Source organism: Engraulis encrasicolus, chromosome 12 (genome assembly GCF_034702125.1).
Source record: "Engraulis encrasicolus isolate BLACKSEA-1 chromosome 12, IST_EnEncr_1.0, whole genome shotgun sequence".
Classification (NCBI taxonomy): Eukaryota; Metazoa; Chordata; class Actinopteri; order Clupeiformes; family Engraulidae; genus Engraulis; species Engraulis encrasicolus.
In genome coordinates, this window is record NC_085868.1 from 23321561 (window position 1) to 23345072 (window position 23512).

Sequence of the window (23512 nt, forward strand, 5' to 3'; positions counted from 1 at the left end):
GGGGAATCTGTCTGACAGAGTCGGCTAGGCAGGCAGCATGTGCAGGATTAGCTTGCCAGTGCAGCCTGCGCCAGATTGTCCCTCTGACCCTGTGTATACTTCAGTCATGTGACCTGGTGCTTCACTATTGTGTACCACTGTCCTCTTTTGTGGTGTGGGTGACGCCGCGCCAGAACTCTCTGTGTGTGTGTGCGTGTGTGTGTGTGTGTGTGAGGATCCTGCTTGTCAAGATCGACCAGCTTCAGTGAGGTGGCCATCTGTACTAAAGTAAATAATAAAGCACTATAGCAAACCAATACACTTGTGGTTTACTGTGTGACCAATTTTCAGGCATAGAGGAAGTAACAGGATATGAGAGCTCCCTTGACAAACAAAAGATGACACCAGCACACACACACCCCTCCCCCATCACATTGTGTCAATTTGACTAAACAAATATTACAGATAGTGATCCACTGTTACATGCCAGTTAGTGGCAAACGAAAGCATTAAATGCCAATTTTCACCTAATTTGTGAGAAATAGAAGGTACATGTTGGCAATCTGGGTGAGTCACTCAGCCTATCGCTGACAGTACACGTTTCCTTTACGCGGCTGACGGATGGCTACGTAGCTCCTCCCTTGCCGTGCAGCGGACCTGCTTGACGTTGCAGAGCAGCCCTTTCATTCCAACCCTACGAGATCTCCATTTTCTTCAGCCCGAGTCTAGGGAAAAGCGGGGTGATTATCTGGGAAAATGAATGAAGAATACGACGTCATTGTTCTGGGGACCGGCCTGACGGTATTACTCTTTCTCCTTAATCGATGCACCTTGTGTTACCTTCTTTATTTGGGCGATTTGCAACCCACTTGCCAGTCAATGAGCAACTACACTTGGCCTGCTACACTGCCTAGTTAGCTAGTCTGCGAGCTAGCTCGAGCCGATAGTACGGTGTCCATCAAGCTAATTTTGACTAGCTAGCTGTCGAAAGCGGGCTAATTGTCCCACCGGCTGTTACAACGTTAGCTTCTTAGCTAACTATCCTCAGGAGGCCTCAACCGTGATTTTTGCCATTATATTATGAAATGTTGCAATACATGCCGTCGTCAACTTCATTTGGCATAATCTTGGTTTAATATGGAACGAGCAACAAAACTCTCGCGCTCCTAAACTTTCTTGGGCTAGGTAATGCTACCACTTGAGTAGATTAGCTTGAAATCTTCTGAATTGACGGGCTAACTAGCTAGTCTGCTCGTCGGCTTTGACACAAAGTTATGTCCCACACACCAACGTATTGCCTAAAACAACTTGTTTTACATTAGCGATGTGGATGTGGACAGTTTACTGGAGCTTAGAGGCGTGAAGCACCTGCTGCACTGTCATGCGGCTTGGCATGAATGTTTGGGTGTTGACTAGTAGAACTAAATAGGGAAATGCGAAAGAACTTGGGACGTTGGTAGCTGTATGAGTCAAGTTATGCTCGTCTGTCCAAAAGGAGTTGCCAGGGCGAGATCTTTTCAAACTTTGAGTCACGACGAATCGAATTCATCGGAAAAGTCAACTCAGTCAGTCTATAACACTGTCAGACCCGGAGATTTTTTCTGCTGGCATATGTCCCCGTGCAACCTGTGATGTAAAGTCTATGCTGGGCGAATTTTTCGCCGACATTACAGCGTTTCCCTTCCGGATGTGTTGACAAGAGGACCACACAATGCACTGGATGCGCCTTTTGTTTCATACGCGCTGAAGTCGCTTGGCCTGATGAAGAGCATTTTAACCGGTTATCGAATATTTCATGACAGGATCCCATCTATAGGGCGCGAAATTTTGCGTCTGTTGCAAAGCATGAGACGGAAAACTCGTGATAAGAGTTACAGTAGTACAGGGCTGCTCCGGTTGGACTCTGACTGGCTTGCCGGGCCGCTTCCGGTCTGCTGATACGAGTCTAGCTGCTACTGGCGGCTGTCTGCGTTTGGTGGCAGATGGACGTGCCAGAACTCGGAGCATGCCGCCTGCCAGAGCCAATGCATGTCGTTAACTGTCCCTTCTGCGATTTTCAAAGCGCTAATAGTTCCGCAAACTGTTCAGAACTGTCACTCCATTCACTTCCACCCCCGCTATCCCACGGCCCCCATTGTCACAGGAAAAGGGAGGTGGGTTAGGATGTATGCCGATTTCTGTGGTGTGTGTGTGTGGTGTGTTGTTCGCCAAGTTAGGGATACATGGGAGCAGTCACATTGCTGTGTATGTGTATAATATATATGGTCGGTCGCAGGGTGTGGTGGTGTTTTTCTCTCTTCATCAAAGGGAAGTGAAAGTGAGAGGGGAGTTGCAAGTTATCAGCAGGTCCTTCTGTTGTGCCAAAAACGTGTGCGTGTGTCTGAAGAGGGGTTGGGTACTCTCCCGGATTGACTTCCTCTTCCCAGAACTATTCACCAACACAAAGACGGACCAGCTCCTCTTCTGTTCTCTGCCCACCTCTTTCCTGTCTACACACACACACACACACACACACACACACACACACACACACACACACACACACACACACACACACACCTACCTCCCCTCATCCTGGGGTTAGCACAGAAAGGTCATGGCAGTGGAGCAATGGACACTGGAGAACCTAGGAGTCTGGAGGAGACGAGTCAGAGGAGGAGGAGTAAGGGCAGAAAGCTGCCCTCTTAAAGGCCACAGATTATTGGATAAACGCAGCCTACCGCTTCTTGCTGTTGCGAGTGCGACGGCTGCTTGACTCTCAAACTCCTACTTACTCTCTCTCTCTCTCTGTCTGTCTCTCTCTCTCTCTCTCTCTCTCTCTCTCTCTCTCTCTCTCTCTCTCTCTCTCTCTCTCCCTCTCTCTCTCTCTCTCTCTTCATGTTGGCCTCTAGTTTGTGTTTTGGGGTGTCAAATTAGATAACTTGGCTTGTAGTCATCACATCTGAGAAAGTGCAACAGTAGTGACATCATAGAGCGGTGTTGGGCGGCAGCCAGCCAGCCAGGAGAGCCAATCAGCCGTAATGATCCACGGCCGACAGCCAATCAGCTGTGACACCCCTCTGTAGTGCTGAATTTCCTCAGCCAATCAGAGGCGATCGATAGATCAGAGCCTCAGTGGGGTTCCAGCATGAAAGGAGTGAGCAATATGCCAGCAAAGTGAGTGAGTGGGCTTCAGTTGAAACGAGTGACTGATGTAGAGCAATGCCTTCTAGACTCGAAAGAGTGACATTTTTTGGACTGTCAGCAAATGAGGGAGGTTCATTTGAAATGAATGAGTGGGTGGGCTTCTGTCTCCTTCAAATGTCACCACACCATATGGGTGTGTGAGGGTGTTCTGGTGATATGCCCAAAACATACACCTCACACAGAGAACCGTAAGTGCTAGCTATCCTAATACAGGCCATTTTATGGATCCGTTCGAGGGAGACAAAACAGTAGACACATTCTTGTAGATAATCTTTACTACTTGTTCTGACTATAAATACTCAGGGATCCTTCATGGCTAACTGCTTTCAGGAATACCCGCACTGTACTGCTCTGAAGACAAGATTCTGCTCAGTCATGTTGTCTTAATATTATGCTGGTGCCATAGTGTGGTTGTCATTTGCCGTGTGGTTTGTGTGTCTTGTGAATTCTGGCGCTGCCCAGTCAGCAGGCTTTAATGGCAGTCCAGTTGACGTTTAACATGCCGCTCTTTTACCACGCACCTGCCACTGCAACACTTTTTTCCTCATCTCACCGTCACCTGTCCACCATTAACCAAGTCACGAGGTAGAGGTGGGATGGCAGAATAGAAGAACCCAGTCATATTACCTGAGGTCATATGATGGGTGTAAAAGCATGGTCTATAACTGGTTGATGGAAAAGAGGGACGGGTGGGGGGCAGTGTGCGTCAAGCTTAGAAGAGGGAGAATCCAAGTAGGGTTTTTTTTGCACAGCTTTTCCGGAGCTTTGTAGAATTCTTGATGTTTAATAGAAATATTTAGCAAGCTGTGTTTCTTTGGTAAACAAAATGTAATGTAATGTCTTTCAGTGGGACAATTTCTTCTTTTAGTTAAGCATGAATGTCTTTTTCTAGTACATACTGTATTTTCATCAGTACAGCTACATTCTTGAACAGAAAAGGCAACCTTTTCTCTTTCCATGCTGACCAAGTGTCAGAAGGGTTCGCTTTTACTATGCCTTGCTCAGACACACTTAAACGGGTCACATGTCAGTCACAGTGCCTTGTTATGGCTGAAGCAAAGCCTACGAGCATGTCTGTGTGCATGTCCATCCTTTTAGCAAAACTAGTCGCCTAGGCTGCGGCATCCAGCGCATTTAAATGTGGAGAATATTCTGCTTTGAATGAAATGTTGGCAGTATTCGATTTTGAGCAAGAGTTATGTTAACTCTTAGTTATGTTCATTCCAAATATGGCCATGTTTCAAGAAATATCTGCCGTGCGCTGCCAGTGTAAACAGAATATTCCAGAAATGGTTTTAAACTGAATATTCCCTTCGAAATTGGAATACTGCATGCATGTAATAACTGCTGTCAGGTGTCTCAGAGAACATTGAGGACAGGTACTGCGCATCCAAATTTGCTTTGTGCAGCTAAGTTATAGGCCCAGACTGAGGAGGTCAGCATAGCGAATTCAGAAAGTGCCTTTCACCCGGTTACAAGTTGAGGAATCATGGAAAAGACTTTGGCAACATTACTTTAAGCTTGCCCGTGCCAGATTTCAGAGGTTTTGGAAAGGGCAACGGCATTGCCTGCCTGGTTTTCACTGTTGCACTTACAAAAAAAATAAATGAGCGTGTCCACAATCTCTAGACGACGTCCTTCAGTCAGGGCTGTGGTTGTTATAACAACAAAAGAGAGAAAATAAACCCTGGTTGAAGGCCAATTGGCAAAAATACAGCATGTCAGCTTTTTAGATTTGCCTTGTATTATAGGCTTTCAGGGATGCTGTCCTTCAGAGTCTTAACCAACATATTCTGCTACACTGACTTAAAAAACACTCTACTGACAAATATCTGTGTCCCTTCATATGCTTTCCACAAAATATAGAACAAGTAGACCACATGTGCACAAAGACGAGTCAAAGCTGACCAGATGTACAAAAAAAGAACAACAACAAAAAACGAGAAAAGAGAAAAGCTTAAGTAGCTTAGTAGACCATGTCTACAAACACATTTCAGTGATTGGTTAGTATTCCACGCTCCCGTTTCCTAATATAAACTCTCGTGGGCCTAGATGCACACAATATTAGGGTGGTGGTTAAAAAAAAGAATCTCAACTCACGATTGGGTTCGTATCACGATTGACTTGCGGTTCGATACACCCCATGATTTCTCATTTGAAGCTTGGAAGCACTATCACATCAAAGGACAACAAGGATAACAAAATTTGAAAGGGCGTATCCCGACACTGCCACCTTACATCACGATACAATGTCGTGACTTTGAGTATCGCGATTTCTCGGTTCGATCCAATATCGTTACAGCTCTATCAAGTAGTACACAAAGGAAACAAATTCCTGTCATGCAAATCTCCTGTTGATTGACCTACACACACACACGCGCACACACAAATGACATGATTTCTCCTGGTCAGATAGATTACAAAACCTCAAGCACAAGAGATTAGGTAATTGAGATGAGATCCAAGATTACAAACACAAACAAGCGAAAGGGAATCAGTCCGGGGTTATGCGGTGTTACACACTGTGTACTCCAACACTGCACATGCTCAATCTCAGCTTCCTGTAATGTTTCTGCCACACAGACATACACCACTACTCACAATGCTCGTGCTGCTGTGACACACTTTCAGTCGACTTGTGGGTTGTTTACATTGATGTGTTTTGGGGGGGTTTTTTCATTGAGGGTTCATATCTGACAGTAGTTTGACGTAATAACCAGTGTCTCAGCAGGCTCAGGCATCTTGTCACTCCAAAGTTTCCCAGTTGTCAAGCAGCACAGAGTGGATTTTAGGGGACTTTCCCCCATTCAACATCCTGATTACACTTGAGAAAATAACTTCTGAATGATGTTTTTGATGACGACGTCCAGGCTCTCATCATGAGGACAGAGGAAAGGAGGGCGGGGAGGGGTACTAGACTACCCACTGGATACTGTAACATTCCCCTTGTAGCTATTCACCAAACATTTCCTTAGTAGAGTAGTTAAGATAATTCAAACTCTGTCCACTGAATGCAAAGGACTTTTGGTCTCCTAAAGCTAGATTTATGCTTCGCTCGCATAGAATCTGCGTCCGTCCGTTTTCTGTCTATGCGAGTCCACGCCCCCCTCTCAGAGGCTCTGCGCCCGTCGTCTAGCGCCTCGAAAAAATTCTAACTATCCGTCGGACGGACGCGGAGTACGCAGACAAAAAGGCACTATGATTGGTCGTCTCGCTACTTCCTTGTTCTGTTCTTGTGGCAGCGCCAATGCCAGTAGTTTGCGAGAGCAGAGCTGTACTCTGTTAAAAACTTTATTAATGCCTTGTGTGTAAATGTGTGTAAATACACGAAGCTAAGTAACAAACAATGCATCAGTTGAACACTCGTGGCACAATGCCTGCGGTTTTACTACCGTTCCTCCACCGAATGTAAACACACATTGGCAGAATCAACGGTCTTTATATGCTTGCATTTTCTGCTCGTGAAAACAGACTGGGTATGTCAAATAATGATACCACTGCATTGCCTTTGCAATTTGTGTGAAAATACCTAGCTAACCGGGATAGAAAGCAACATTGCCTAATAATGACCGCAGTGCTTACAATGTAGTGAAAGTAGCCTAATCGCGCAATTTCAAATGTGGCTGGCAACGAGACCTCGGACCTCGCAGAGCTCGCAGATGCATGAATACAAAATTGGTTCGTGGCCACTCCCACGCGACTTCTCACGCTCGCAGTTGCTGAAGTCTAATCTGACCTTAAGGGGGTGTTGTCCCCTCCTTCTTCTCTTTCTGTGACATTTGGTGATGGCTTGCATAAAATGTGCGCTACCGCCATCTACAGTGCCAAGGGAATTCCATTTATTGTCAACCTAAAGACTCCAAAGATCTCATAAAGGGGCGTTTATCTGACATCACATGGATCCAGGAAATGCACGGGCTTGATGTATATTGCTCTACTGGACAATTAGTTGTTTTCACCTTGGCATCAGCCGGCTGTGTGTGTAACTTGTGTCTCTTCACAGCAAGGTGTTCAGGGAGGCTTCAGGAGAACTGTGATGTGCATGCTGATGCGGGGCAGGTGTGTGTGTACGCGCAAGGCAAGCAGATGCATCAGTGTGTTTAGGGAGAAGGGGAGGCATCAGGCCTATCCATCGCAGGGGTCTGCAGTCAGCATTACTTAGCCAGCTGTGAGTAGGTGTGTGTGTGTGTGTGTGTGTGTGTGTGTGTGTGTGTGTGTGTGTGTGTGTGTTCGCTGAAATGACATCCCATGGATGGGTCAGGAGCAAGTAATTTGTGTGTCTGTCCACACGTGTACACAGTACACGCATACAGGCAGATTAATACTTTAGGTCAGGGTTTGAGGGTTGAGGAACCTTTTTCATTCGAAAGGCCACTTCAAAAGTCATGCAAGGGCCATACTATGAACACACCAGGATTTCCCCCCTGCACTTCAGGCCTATATTGAAGGTGGCCACCTTTTACAACAGCCCTCACCTTCACTAGGTCCCCTGAAATATATATCATTTAATTGTATTGCAAATATAATTTCTCAAAGATTGCTTTGCAAAATATTTCATGTGAAATAGCACAACATTAAAGTTACGCTTATATCGGGTCGGGGACCGGATAAGACTACCCCCGGGCTATAGGTTTCCCACCCCTCGGTACTCATCTTGCTTTTTGCTTTCATATTGACATCAGAGATGAGAATGCATGGTCTAGTCATGCCAGTCTTGTTTTTAAATACACTCTCTCACACAGAAGTAGAGGTGCACCGAAAATTCGGCCGCAGAAATTATTCGGCCGAAAACGCAAAAAAAGACACTTTCGGTTTTCGGCCGAAAGTCAATTGAGTGGCCGAATTGGAGGCAGAATAGAAAATGAGCTGAAAATGGGCATTAATTAAACTAATTTCAGTTCTACTCTAACATTTGAAGACTTCAAATACGCATTCATTTTCTTTCAAAAACATGTCAAAACATGTATTGTAAACAATAGATTTTAAGCAGTATTTAAAAATAGTGAAAAACCTAACTTTCGATAACTTTTGACTGAATTGTAATATTCGGTTTCGGTATTCGGCCAAGTGATTAATTATTATTCGGTTTCGGTTTCGGCCACAAATTTTCATTTCGGCGCGCCTCTACACAGAAGTGTATTCAAACATTTTTAAACGCTGTAGCTCTTGTACGTCATCTCAATAACTTTCTTAACACATGGGTGCAGAATTGCTTTCCAGTGTGTTCATCTCATAGAAGGAAGAACAACAACCACGTCGAAAGTCAAAAATAATCTCAGCCCTTCTCGTCAGCTCTGTTGTGGTCAGTGTAACAGTGCTGCTGTGGCTAGAGCTTGTCTTGTTTTTTTCCACATGACCTGTGACACTTTCACAGACCGACTGATATGTCTGAACTACAGCCCTATTGGTGATTATTAATTTCCGTTGCTAGTTCAATAGTCCAAGTATGAATTTAATGTCTGCTAAGCAGGTGGAGATCTTTTTTTGCGGCATTTGTATTCCTGCAGTGTACTGTGTGTGTGTGTGTGTGTGTGTGTGTGTGTGTGTGTGTGTGTGTGTGTGTGTGTGTGTGTGTGTGTGTGGAGTCTCATGATGTTGAGGTACTTAAAGCTTATTATGACCTTTGCCTTGAATTTGCATTCTCTCTGACACACACACAAACACACATACATGCACACCGTACTAGTGTTCATGTTTGCAACCAGTGGCACACCTGTTCAGAGTTTCAAAAAAATTCCAAGTATTTACTGACGCCTCAAACTCTTCGGCCATCTCGAACGCCTTGGCCATCCAGTTCCAAAGTCAATAGCCACTTTAACATTGCACAGTGCTGGGTTCTACGCTTACATGCATAAAAAGTTGTCGGAACTTCTTTGGTACCGTTTTACTTTGGCAGCGTTCTTCACCTGGGCCGTAAGTTGAGTGAGCAGCCACTGGGAGTGGCCATCTCCTTGTCTTTTGAAAACCCGTCATGGTTGACAACTCAAACTCTGGCCATCCACCAAAGTCAATAGGAGCAGAAGCCCCTACTGACCTAGAACCTTATGGTTCTCATCCTTTCAGCTTAGAGTCCCACAGGTAGGCTGTACAATGATGTACCCCCCTCTATAATGCAGGTCCTTTTCTATTGTGCAGGGGCTGTTCTTTGCCATAGATTGTAAATGGAAAAGGGATAGTCTGCTGTCCAAAGCCTAAAGATGTCCTACTTGTGCAAACAATTGCTGATGTGCACACACACACACACACACACACACACACACACACACACACACACACACACACACACACACACACTTTTCAGCCCAGGAATGCTCCCTTTGGGCTTTTCATCGGGTTGCGAATTCAGGATCATAGAGTGCACAGGCCATCACCTGTGGTGGATGGTGAATTCTGTCAGTGACGGGCGAATGTTTACATTTTCTTTTTTTGTATTTTGTGACCAATTTAATGCCCAATTTAATTGTCTTGTCACAATTAAGGCTGGGCTTTATTTGTGACAGGACTATTAGAGAGCGGCAGGAAATGAATATAGGAGAAAGGGCACGATGGACTCTTTTCTATCACGATAACGATATACTATATCTTTCATATTGCCCAGCCGCCCTACCGATTACAGGTTAAAGCTCTCTGATGCACATGCACACCACAGTGCTCTGATGTGACTGTCTGCGGTGCATGCACGTGCTGACGTTACCTTGGGCGTCAGTGAGTCACTGCCTGAGTCTGGGTGTGTTCTGTGTGCAAGGCAAGTGTGTGTGTGTGTGTTTGTATTGTGTGTTTGCATGCCTGCTGTCCAGTGTTGTGAGAGGGCCTTTACATATCCCTCTGTACATACAGTAGCTAGCCTAGCAGCCGGAGCCTTACAGCATATTCCTGTAAAGCCTGCTCTTCCACGGGAAAAACCACACAAGAATGTTAAGTAGAGCTCCGCTCTCCGTTTGTGGAATGCCTCCACCCCGTTAATGCAATCCAGACACAGGGCAGGAGCGTGCACACACACACACACACACACACACACACACACACACACACACACACACACACACACACACACACACACACACACACACACACACACACACACAGACACACACACACCAACTGGGGATGCAGGTCCACTAAAGCGTTTTGACATGAAGGAATCCTATCTGCATTCCGCACTATTAAGACTGTGGGTATTCTATTCTTTATCTTCTGCCTGTCTGTTGTCTTTGGCGCACGCACGCACGCACACACACACACACACACACACACACACACACACACACACACACGCACGCACGCACACACACACACACTGTCGTGACCACACACCTGCAGCTGCTCACCTCCACATGAACCATGTCCACTAGATGGAAGGGAATGGGATCACACATTGCACACACTTTCATCACGCACTTCTCTTGGCTTCGTCGGGAAAGATGAACTGCCTGTCATGGTGTCTGTTAACATTTGTGTGTGTTGGTGATTGAGGGGAAGGCATTTCTTTGCATAAAGGTTGATTCATCTTGAGGCTGTGACCCCTCATCTCTATACCTTTTTTTTTTTTGCTTGAACCCGTCTCCCCTTTTTTTGTGGGTTTTTTTTTTTTTTGGCCGAATAGGAATGCATTATGATGCTTGCTTATGGGTCAAAGACATGCAAAATGAAATGGTCGTTCAGTGTAACGGATACCTTCTGCTGACTGTCTCTTGTTATTTTATTTTTTTTCCAGCGAATTCATGAAATCCTTGGCTGTCATCCATTCACTTGAAACAATTTAAAAATCGTGTTTTTTTTACCGTTACAGTCAGCAGAAGGTATCCGTTACACTGAATGACAATCCCATTTTGCACGTCTTTGACCCTTATGCATTCTGTCAATTGGACCACCTCTTCCAGGTTCTTTGTCCCAAGAATAATGCATCCTGCTCAGTGTTTCCTGCAGAATTTTCGTTAGTCAAGGAGGACGGTGGTAGGGGGCCCGCTGGTATCAGACGCGCATTACTATGATCACTGGAAAGGCTATTCTGTGCATTTTCACAACAAATATGATTCGAAAACCCTATTATACAAGTATACATTTTTGTTGAAGTAACTTACATTCAGCAAATTACTTACAAATTATACCCACAATATAAAATCTGTGTTTCCAAAGCACCTAGTCCACATGTTATGGGTTTGTTGTCAAGGTGGGCGCCTTAAGTGCTGGGGGGAACCCTGCCCCTCTTCCAACTTTGTGCCCCCAGTAGAAATGCATTCTAATGTCTGTCATTTCACCCCATGTCTTTTCCTGACTGTGAATGAAGGAAGGGAAGGATGGCACTCTTCAGATTTTTTTTCTTAGTTTATTTGCCCTTATTGGGTGAATAAACTATGAAAAAACCTAAAGAGTGCCGTCCTTCGCTTCCTCCATTCATTTATGGTTTATGTGGGATTCATTCAGCACCCGGTTAAGAACTGTGAGAATCAGATTAGGCGATAGTGGGAGCACGTCTCCACCATTTCTTTCTGATTGTGTCCAGTAGGAATGAAGAATTCCACTAGGAATCTGTTTTTTCTCATGTCTTCTTGGCTCTCTCTGCAGTAGGCATGCATTTCATACCATCTGAGCCTGCTCTTTTCCGGAATGTAGCCCATGTTTGTAGGAATGTATTTTGTTTGACCCTCTTCTTTTCCTGGGAAGCATTATGATGTTTTTTCGTCTTGTTTCTTCCGGATTGTTTGTCCCATAGGAAAATATTGTAGAATTTGAGTCCACTCTCTTCCTGGTTGTGTGTGTCCAATAGGAATGCGTTAGGGATGCACGATGTATCGGCCAGATGTATTGGTATCTGCCGATATTTGACATGTCTCAACATATCGAACATCGGTCCGATGGGTAAAACTGGGCCGATGTTAATGGCAATGTTTTTTTTATACAAAAGATTGGACTTGACGGTGACTTTCATTGTTTGTCTTCTAGTTTGTCTCTATTTTCTAATCTAATTTCATCACAGGGAGTTAAAACGTGTTTTTGGAAATAAGAGGAAAATTCTGTTTGTTTGCATCATTGTCAGTCTGTATTACATCTCTTTAAAAAAAAAATTAAAAGTTAATATCGGTTATCAGCCAAAACCGCAATATCGGATATCGGTATCGGCTGAAAATGTTCACATCGTGCATCTCTAGAATGTGTGATTATAATGTGTCCATTCCATTATCTAAACCAGTGGTTCTTAACCTGGGGTGCGGGCACCCCCTGGGGGTGCGCCAGAAATTTTAGGGGGTGCGCGGAATTTTGTTTGAGTTGAGGTTGTGACCAAAACCGGAATTTTGTTTGTGTTGAGGTTGTGACCAAAACTCTGCTTGTAAACATTATAATTAGGCCAAATTAAAAGCAAATTTGCCATATTTTGATCCCAATTTAAAGTCATTAAGGTATTTTTTAATGTATCAAGCAAGAATTATTGCAATTAATCACTTAAATAAGTTTTTAGTGCATATACAAGTTTGCTTTGGGGGTGCACGGCTTGTCTTCGGCACAGCGAAGGGGGTGCGCTAAGAAAAAAAGGTTGGGAACCACTGATCTAAACTACCGCCCTCGTCGCTCCTCGACTTGTGCTTGTGGCCTTGTGCTTCACTGATGCTCCGTCTCGGTCGAGAAAACAAAATCATTTCCCAGCTGTCACAACCACACAACCACAGCAGCCACAACAACTTTTTGGGGGACTTTTCTGCATTCAACACCCCGATTGCAAATGAGAAAATGACCTTTGTAAGATATTAAATTTGAACTTCTATCGTCAATGACGTCTTCCTACATCACCACAAGGTCACGAGCAGGCAAGTGAGAAAGGGAGGACGAGAGTCTGCATATTGGCCTTCAGCTTGTTTCCTCCTGGTTGTGTGTCTAATAGGAATGCATTCGCATGTGTCCTCCTGGCTGTGTGTCCAATAATGATGTATAATGAAGTCTCTTGCATTGTGTGTAATGGTGGGGTGGCGTCCGCGCCAATGTCTTATCCTGTGCGTATCGCTCGGTGCGTAATTCCAAGAGCAGTATAATGAAAAGGAAGAAAGGAGTCGCACACTGGAGCTGAATGCAAAATCAAAAACTGTATTAAACAAAGCCGAAAAAAGTAAATAAAACCGACAGACGGGACAAACGTTTCGGGTCTAGCCCATCATCAGTGTTCCCAGTGTTGCATTGTGTGCCCAGGAATGCATTCTCATCTCTCTTCCTGGTTCTCTGTCCAATAGGAATGCATTCTGTCTCTTCCTGGTTCTCTGTCCAGTAGGAATGCATTCTGTCTCTTCCTGGTTCTCTGTCCAATAGGAATGCATTCTGATGTCTCTTCCTGTTTTTGTGTCCAATAGGAATGCATCCTGTCGGGGATCATGTCCGTGAAGGGCAAGAAGGTGCTGCACATGGACCGCAACTCCTACTACGGCGGAGACAGCGCCTCCATCACACCACTGGAGGATGTGAGTCTCTATCGCACATGCGTACACACACACACAAACGCACACACACACACACACACACACACACACACACACACACACACACACACACACACAAACACTTTGGCCTCTTTCAGGCCCCTGTTGGATGCGAGTCCCACACACACACACACACACACTCTTTAACTCTTACTATGATGGAGAGAGAGAGTGCTTCTGTTACACCACTGGAAAGCATGGAAAGATATGACTGATCGATAAGTAAGGGTTAACGTTCGGCGAGAAGGTCGCTACCGTGGAATAGCAGCACGACAGAGAGAATCTTTAGACCCCGACGCGGAGCGGGGCAACAGCTAGGTAGCCAGGACAACAGGTGTAGTCTATCACAGCAGCTGATTAGAGTCTTGTTGAAAAGTCGCTTTAGCCAACGTTGGGGAGCCCCATTGAAATGAATGGAGCATTCGACCGATAACAGACATTATTATATGGTGTGACGTCATCGGTCGAATGCTCCATTCATTTCAACGGGGCTCCCCAACGTTCGCACGTCTGTTATTTTTCGATAATGGACGGGTTGGTCTATAACAGACCGCTGTCAATGGCAACAAGACTTTTCACTGCTAAAGCGACTTTTCAACAAGACTCTAATCAGCTGCTGTGATAGACAACACCTGTTGTCCTGGCTACCTAGCTGTTGCCTATAGCGGTGTTCCACAATGGCACTGTTTAGTTTTGCGCAGCAACAATCTTTTTACATTGAAAACTATAATAGACTTAACATTAAATAGGCCTAAAGAAATGTCCCCGCCATGTGTGAATCATTTAAGTATATCCATATAATAAGCGGGTTAACTTTCGGTGAGTCGGTCGCTTTGTGGAATAGCAGCACTTCAGAGAGAACCGCTCCGCGTCGGGGTCTAAAGATTCTCTCTGTCGTGCTGCTATTCCACGGTAGCCTTCTCGCCTTCTCGCCGAACGTTAACCCTTACATAATACTGTTCAGTAAGTACCATATTACATGTAGGTAACGTGTGCATTAATATGTGTGTGGCTTTACCTCTTGACCATATTATTTGTAGGTAACATGTGTGCCTTTACATCTGTGCCATATTACATGTAGGTAACGTGTGCATTAATGTGTGTGTGTGTGTCTTGATGTCTGTGTGCAGCTCTACAAGCGCTTCAGCCTGCCCGGCAGCCCACCCGACTCTATGGGAAAGGGCCGTGACTGGAATGTGGATCTCATCCCCAAGTTCCTCATGGCCAACGGTAAAACAAACACACACACACACACACACACACACACTCGCTTACTGTAAATTATGTGAAGGAACACGCATAGACATAATCCTTCATGTACACGTGTACACTTTATCTCTCAAGCACGCACATGGGCATGCACAGTTAACTGACTTGCTTATTCCATCCTTTCCCATACAGTTGAACTCACACACTCACTTCGCTCTTTTTCTAGCCGTATCTGTCCTTTCCTTCTGGTGCACACTCAATCTTTCTACCCCTTGCACTCTCATTCTCTCTCACACACACACACACACACACACACACACACACACACACACACACACACACACACACACACACACACACACACACAGCTGCCAAGCGTGCGTGTGTGTGTGTCAATCAGCCAGCCAGCCACTGCTGCAGTCTCTAGCACAGCTGCTCCTGTTACCTTGGCAACACAAATGACCAGATTGAAGGGCAGAGAACATATTTCACAGCAGACATGCATACAGTAGTCACAAGCATACAGTAGACACAAACACACACAGACTACAGCCTACAGCCTCGAACTGACAGTGTTTCAGCTTCTTAGCTGTTATTTTATCTGGCTTTAATTTTGGCATGTTTCTGTAGATTGACGTGAACATTCAAGGCTGAAAATGTTACAATTACAGTTCTGGGGTGTGTGAATTCTTCCATGTAGGTACTCCCTCAGCTGCAGGACAAAAACCCCATGCTTCCTTGTTTGGCTGGCAAGGTGTGCCTGTGTGTGTAAACACCATTTCCCCATATTTCCTGCAGTGTGTGTGTGTGTGTGTGTGTGTGTGTGTACCTGTACGAAGGCATTTGTTTGTGTGCACCTGTATGCACAAATTCCCAACGGTGTGTGCCAGGTGTGAACACGGCCACACACACACTTAAATTCCCCGTGTGTACACACACACACACACACACACACACACACACACACACACACACACACACTAATATTGGCTGTTCCCTCTGCAGGCCAGCTGGTGCGTATGCTGCTGATCACGCAGGTGACGCGCTACCTGGACTTCAAGGTGATCGAGGGCAGCTTCGTCTACAAGAAGGGCGCCATCTACAAGGTGCCCCAGACCGAGACAGAGGCCCTCGCATCCAGTGAGTGATGTTCACACACACACACACACACACACACACACACACACACACACACACACACACACACACACACACACACACACACACACACACACACACACACACACACACACCATAACATCTCCACAAAGACAAAGGCCCTCGCATCCAGGGAGTGATGTATGCGCACGTGTACATGGTGGAAAAACGAAACACCCAACAAACTTGACAATACAGTATCTCCTCTTTCATAATAATAACCATTAGGGCTGTAACGATATTGGATCAAACCGAGAAATCGTGATACTCAAAGTCACGATACTCTATGGCAGGGGTGTCAAACTCAAATTGACTGAGGGCCAAAATCAAAATCTGGAACGAAGTCGTTTTTTTTTAATGGACTAAAATTGTGTGTACATGCACTTCATATTCATAGTTAAATTTCGCACACACTCTTTCCAGTCATATTTGTTAGTTCAAATGTATCTGCACATCCCGTGACACAAAAAATTTCATGTTCAAGTCATGTTACGCTGTACATTAAGGTGTATGTGGGCCAACTGTAATAGATATTTGAAACGGGCCGAATAAAATGGCTTTGCGGGCCAAATTTGGCCCCCGGGCCTGAGTTTGACATCCCTGCTCTATGGTGATGTAAGGAGGCAGTATCGTGATATGCCCTTTCAAAGTTTTGTTATCCTTCATTCCGGAAAATGACGATATGATGTGATGGTGCTTCCAAGCTTCAAATGAGATACATTTTATAAATCGTGGGGTGTATTGAACCTTAATGGAGTCATCCGGTGTGAAATGGCTTATGTTGTGTTAAAACATGATGATGAGCCCTAACTTTTGCCACATACCTCGTCTCCATAGGTCCCCTACATTCTGAAGTCCGAGCGCTATTCAGAATTCCAAGAGCTAGGGGGTAGAGGTGGGGTTGGGAGGCAGGGTGGTTTAGGACCATAGGCCTCAGTGAATAAGTGTGTGTTCACTTGACATCTCATGGATCCAAGAAAAGTATGGTCTCTACTTTTTCTAATGTCTCTGGTGAAGCCTCTTTATGGTAATTTGAAGTGAGGATAATTGGCAACACCCATCTCCAGCAGTCTGAGAAAAACAAGGCACAGGGGGGCAGAACCCACATAGGCAGTAATTGAGCCGATCTTCAAAATTCTCAAGCTCAGTGGGATGTAGACATAAAAAATATGAAATGAACTGAAAAGTAAGAGCTAGATAGCTTTTTTTCAAACATTCCGTCACAATAGGAAGTTCTGAAGTACGGGTGTGTGTTGCTTGTGTTCTTTAGGTCTCATGGGCATCTTCGAGAAGAGGCGCTTCCGCAAGTTCCTGATCTTCATTGCCAACTTTGACGAGAACGACCCCAAGACCATGGAGGGCCTGGACCCCAAGAAGACCCCCATGCGCGACGTCTACAAGAAGTTTGACCTCGGACAGGACGTGGTGGACTTCACCGGACACGCCCTGGCCCTCTACCGCACAGACGAGTGAGTAATACGCATGCCTGAAATGCAGAAACGGACAAAGTGCAGTAACTACATATTTTGTCAAAATTGTGTTTAGACTTGAAATGATCTTCATTACACCTCCTTGATCTTGTGACAAAGCCGTATGGTCCAAATGTGTCCTGTTTTAGAGATATTGCTATGTCAAAGTTGCAGTTACTACAATCAGAGATATTCTATAGAGATATGCCAACATAATAGGTTTCTATGGGCACCTAACGCGACCAGGATCCGGTCTGCCTAAAGGGGCGTGTCATAATGCTCCTACAATGAATAGAACAGTCCTTAGGTCTGCCTAGGTCTGCCTAAGGGGGGCCATAATAGAACCAGGAAACAATGGGCCAATGGAACCTCTCTCTCTCTACTCTCTCTGCTACAATATCCAACCTAATGCTTTGAAGGCATTTTTCTCGGTGTCACTGCTGGTGTAGTTACTGCACTTTGCCTTTGTGGGGCAGCACTGCGAGTGTGTGTCTGTGCGTGTGTGAGAGAATATTATCAGAATAATACACTTAAAAGTTTGCTAGTGCAGTGTTTCCCAGCCTTTTTTGTTCTGCGTACCCCCTAAGCAATTTTGTCATATGATGAGTACCCCCCTCACGTATGCTATATCTATATCTGTTCCTCTATCCCAATGTGACTACAGTCCATGCATTTGTTAAAATTACATTTTTCCAAGTACCCCCTGAGGTGTGCTCGCGTACCCCTAGTGGTACACGTACCCCTGGTTGGGAAACACTGTGCTAGTGGTTTAGATTTCAAGTGGTTTGCCTTGCCTGTTGTCTCAAACACATTGACCTTGATTTATTACGCTATCGTATCTCGGAAAACGGATATAAATTGAACGTAGGTTCATTTCCGCGCAAGGCTTGGCATTTATCAAATTTCATCGTGAGTGCAGGAAAGATCATATCGCTACAGCAGGTCTGAGGCCATATATGCAGTTTTCAATTTTGGCTTGAGGTAACTACGATGGCCAACATGAGCAGCAGTTATGGCACAGCAAATCATCATAAATATATTGTAAATATATGTCTTATTAATTAACAAAAATATTGTTAAAAAGAAGGATTGTGTATCTGTGAAATTGTTCTAACCTGCGTTCAGTCTGTATCACCTTTTGTGTCAAGTCAAATCAAGTGTACTTTATTGTCAAAAACCTATGTAACAGAAGTTTGAAATTGCTTTTGACCTGTGTGTGCGCGTGTGTGTTCAGGTACCTAGACCAGCCGTGCATCGACACCATTAACAGGATCAAGCTGTACAGTGAATCCCTGGCCCGCTACGGCAAGAGCCCCTACCTGTACCCCCTCTACGGCCTCGGAGAACTGCCACAGGGATTCGCCAGGTAAGGACACACGCGTGCGCGCGCACACACATACACACAGCTACAATTAGACCTACAACTTCTACACACACGTGCACACACACGCATCCACAAATACATACACACGCACGCACACGTACACACACCCATGAATTTGCACATGCAAGTATGTTACTTGTGTGCTCATTCTTGCAAACATTATACCAATGCCATCTAGTTAGCATTACAGTACACACACACACACATACACACACACACACTAATACGTACAGAACTACATCTGTGGATTTCCAGCACATATTGATAAACATTTTTTGTCTGTTTTACAACTCTTGCAAAAACACATGGTAATGAAGGTTAATTATATCACCTCTCCATATCTTTTTTTCCATCCCTTTTTTTCTTCTACATTTCTCCCTTCATCCCTTTCTTTCCCCTTTTCCCCTCCATCTCAGACTAAGTGCCATTTACGGAGGAACCTACATGTTGAACAAGCCCATCGAAGAGATCATCTTTGAGAACGGAAAGGTTGTCGGAGTGAAGTCAGAAGGAGAGGTGAGCAAACTATAGACACACACACACAGACACACACACACACACACACACACACACACACACACACACACACACACACACATACACACACACACACACACATTATACACACACAGACACTGTCACAATAACAACCAAACCACTTAGTGCTCCACCCTTGTTTGTGTGTGCCAAGTCATATCATCCTTTAAAACCTTTGTGTGCACCCACGCGTGACGTGGAATTAATAATGCTAATGAAATGCTTTAGTCTACAGCTGGCTTTAAGTCATTTCTGACAGTCATGACAAGCTGTAATGTGTGTAATGTCTCGCTCCTCCTCCAGATTGTCCACTGAAATTACTTGATGTACTAATGTCAATTACCATTTTGTGCGTTTGTCCAACCAGATTGCGAAGTGCAAGCAGCTGATCTGCGACCCCAGCTACCTGATGGACAAGGCCAAGAAGGTGGGCCAGGTGATCCGGGTCATCTGCATCATGAGCCACCCCATCAAGAACACCAGCGACAACAACTCCTGCCAGATCATCATCCCCCAGAACCAGGTCAACAGGAAACACGGTATGACTCACTGGATTTTGTCTCAACTGGCTTTAGAATGGCCGTCTATGGGCATGTCCATATCTTTTCTCTCACTATCAATATCGCGCAATTCAAAGGTAATCATCTCATTTGCAATCAGGATGTTGAATCCCACTCACCCCACCCCCCAGGGCACACACACGCCCTGTTTGTTGTTAATGAATAGTAACGTTGTTTCTTTTTTGTGTGTGTGTAGACATCTACGTGTGTATGATCTCGTACGCGCACAACGTGGCGGCGCAGGGCAAGTATGTGGCCATCGTCAGCACCACGGTGGAGACCAACGAACCCGAGAAGGAGATCAAGCCCGCACTCGACCTCCTCGAACCCATCGAGCAGAAGTGAGTAGCACGAGTAGAAGAGGAAGAGGGAAGAGGGTTTGTGAGAGGGAAAGTGTTGGTGAAGGTGTATGAGTTTGCCGAAAGAGAGAAAAAGGCCAAGACTCAAATTCGAGTGAGGTGTTTGTGCGTCGTGCGTGCGTACTTGCATACCAGTGTGAGAGAGGGAGAAGGAGCTGAAACCTGCCCTCAATATCCCTGAGCCCATCGAGCAGAAGTGCATGTGTGAGGGAAGAATTGTGTTGGTGAGAGTGTGTGAGTGTTCCAGTGTGAGGGTGAGAACTTTTTACTTTGGTAAAATTAGTAAATACCAGTTTATTATTTAATAAATCCCACCACTGTGTGACTGACACTGCTGTGAGTGTAGCATCTTCTTTACTTGAATGTGTGTGCTGATGCTGATGTTGTGCTGTCCTGTAGGTTCGTGAGCATCAGTGACATGTACGAGCCAACTGACATGGGAACTGACAGCCAGGTAAGATAATCAAGAACCTCTCATGTGTGTTTATCTTGAAAAGACAGAAGCGTGCCATATTTCCCCCGTTTTTGGACAGCCCCTTAATATTCGCTGTTCCACCAGTGGACCGCTGTAATAGTCACTGAAAAACCTTAACTAGACTAGAGTAGAATAACTTTATTGATCCCCGGGGGGGGAATTAAGGAATTTAGTGTGTGGAATTTATACATAGTGGTACACCACTATGACTGTACGCAAGGCCGTTAGTAATACATTATCAATTGGTCATTGCCATTCCGGTAACAGCTCATTTATAACAGAGGTCATGTCTTACTGGGTTAAAGTTAGACTGGATTCATGAATTGAATTGACATTACTCTGGTTTAAGTGCAAGGTAACAAAAACGTATTAATTACATTGTTTAATGTAATCACCAAAACTATCATGGTACAATTTTTTTATATCACAAACTGGATTGGTATTAAAACTACCAGTAAACGATATGTTAACAATTTCTATGAAAGATGATGTCGTTAAACTCCTAAGAATGGCATGGAATGTCAGGAATGTTCAGTTTTTGGAATGTGATGACACCAAAATAATGTCTCCTTGACATTCCAAAAAAATGAATGACACATGACAACAATATGTCATTAATATTCCTGACATGCCATGTCATGCTTATGCATTGACACCCTTATTTAGACATATTAAAAGTATTCAACATATTTAATATTAGACATATTCAATAAAATAGTTACCAAATATGCTATGCATGTTCTCTGTCCCAGTTCAAGTTCAGAAAAGCTCATGTGCCCAGACTTTAAAGTACACATCTGTTTTCCTTGTCCCCTGCCCTCAGGCGTTCATCTCGCGCTCCTACGACGCCACCACCCACTTTGAGACCACCTGCGACGACATCAAGGACATCTACCGGCGCATGACGGGCACCGACTTTGACTTCGCCGAGATGGAGCGCAAGCAGAACGACATCTTCGGTGACGCAGCCGACCAGTAGGGGTCAGCAGAGGCCCAGAAAACAGCCCCCAACTCAACTCCAACTCCAGTCCAGTCAAAGGCAGTTAAGGCAGGCGCTATAATAATGATCATCTCCAGGCTAACCACGAAAAACAAACACAAGAGTATAACAGAAATATTAAGATGTAAAACACAAAAAAACGACAACCAACCAAAAACGAATGGGCTAGCTGATAAATCCCTTATACATATTTTTTTTCTTCGTTCTACTTGTTTTTTTGTTTTTGTTTTATTAATCTTTTTTTCTCTTTTTTTTCTTTCAGTTCTCTTTCATTTTACCATTATAACGAAGTTTCAGATTACTCAGTTACAGACCTAGCATATTTTTTTGTTGCTTTTTTGGGATTGGGGGGGGGTATAGGACACGTCATCTCCTTTCCAATCGAGGGGGTTGGGCACTGATCAGACCTAATGAGCTGTAGGTGGCGGCCTCTCACTTTTTTTTCTCACTCTCCATCTTTCTCTCGCTGTTTTTTTCTCCCTCTCTCTCTTGCTTAACGATGCCAAACAGCCAATGGTATTACTATCGAGTCCTCTGACCCTACTTAACCAGTACTTATCTTCACACTTTGGCAAGAGTTAGAGGGAGGGATAACGAGAGAGAGGTACTGGGGAGAGATCTAGAGATGGGGGGTGTTGGCCATGGAATTGTAAAGGAGAGAGGAGATACTTTATGCAGAAAAAAACCTGAAGAGGCCCCCCCTTGCCACCTATGGAAGTTAGTGGTGTAGATGTGTATGCGTGTGTATGTACGTGCGAGTGTGTGTTTGTATGCGTGTACGCAGGCGTGGGTGTTTGTAATGGTAATAGTGCTGTGCTTTCTCTTCTCGCTTCAGGATGTCGTAAAAATATGTTTCCAATGTTTCCCTCTCGAAGAAAAAAAAAAAAAAGAATAAATCACCGAATTCAGACTCTGTGAAGCTCGTTCAGCTCGGTTTTTCTGTGTACAGTCAAACCAATCACACACTGACTGCAGCAACCGTTCTGCAGAGTCATTGAAGCGGTCCGTTGCGGTCTGGCCCCGCCTCCTTACACCCGATATCGACAAACAAATAAATAAATAAACATCAAAACAAACCAATCACAGCTCAAAGGCTGCTCGCATCATGTTTCCATGGCAACCCCAGAAGCGCTGTCGTCAAGGCGAATTTCCCTAGTTTTGAGTGACGGCTCGCTTTACCGCTTCCACAGCTCGCCACCTGCACAGAGACTCGACTCTCTATGTCTATTTTGTATTGATATTATTGGCCAGAGCTGCTCACAAGCACTTAACACAGCTGCCCCCGCTCCCCCTATGAAAGGTGTACTGTATTTGTTTGTGTTCACACACACACACACATGCGTGTGCACACACACGCACACACTGTGTACCCAACAAAGGGTGTGTGTGTGTGCGCGCTTGTGTGTTGTGTGTGTTTATGGCCAGATTGTGTACTCCCTCACTCTACCTATGTAAGACACCACCCCCCCTCCCAAACAAACATGTCAGCTATTGGTATTGCTGCAGTTTGTAGAGGGGTAGGGGTAGTGTTTCGGTGAGGGGAGATGTGGGGGACGTAGGGGTTGGGAGGGCGTTTTGGGGGGGCAGATATGGTGGCAGAGTCGTGCTGTAATATCTGTGTTTGTGTTTAGAGAGGACCAAATGTCGCCTGCAGTATTGAGTTTGAGCGGAGCCCTGGTGCGGAGGCATTTAGTGTTTTTAAAGAGAGAAAAACATTTAAAAAAGCTCAATGT

General features: G+C 44.9%; 1 protein-coding gene across 1 annotated transcript; it reads left to right on the forward strand.

Moving 5' to 3' along the window:
• Nucleotides 1–613: 613 nt before the first annotated feature.
• gdi2 (GDP dissociation inhibitor 2) lies at nucleotides 614–22694 on the forward strand. The gene is made up of 11 exons (XM_063211778.1): nucleotides 614–780; nucleotides 13503–13610; nucleotides 14759–14858; nucleotides 15843–15977; nucleotides 17266–17464; nucleotides 18699–18830; nucleotides 19265–19364; nucleotides 19753–19924; nucleotides 20142–20286; nucleotides 20704–20758; nucleotides 21603–22694. Exons 1-11 carry the CDS (start codon nucleotides 736–738, stop codon nucleotides 21756–21758), a joined length of 1347 nt encoding a protein of 448 aa, XP_063067848.1. The 5' UTR covers nucleotides 614–735; the 3' UTR covers nucleotides 21759–22694.
• The last annotated feature ends 818 nt before the right edge of the window (nucleotides 22695–23512 follow it).

What these genes read in the sequence shown, in the direction of transcription:
- gdi2 (XM_063211778.1), top strand. Translation starts at nt 736, where the DNA reads ATGAATGAAGAATACGACGTCATTGTTCTGGGGACCGGCCTGACG. An exon ending in CTGCCACAGGGATTCGCCAG is followed by an intron (nt 18,831 to 19,264) that starts GTAAGGACACAC and finishes CCTCCATCTCAG; the next exon opens with ACTAAGTGCCATTTACGGAG. An exon ending in ACATGGGAACTGACAGCCAG is followed by an intron (nt 20,759 to 21,602) that starts GTAAGATAATCA and finishes CCCTGCCCTCAG; the next exon opens with GCGTTCATCTCGCGCTCCTA.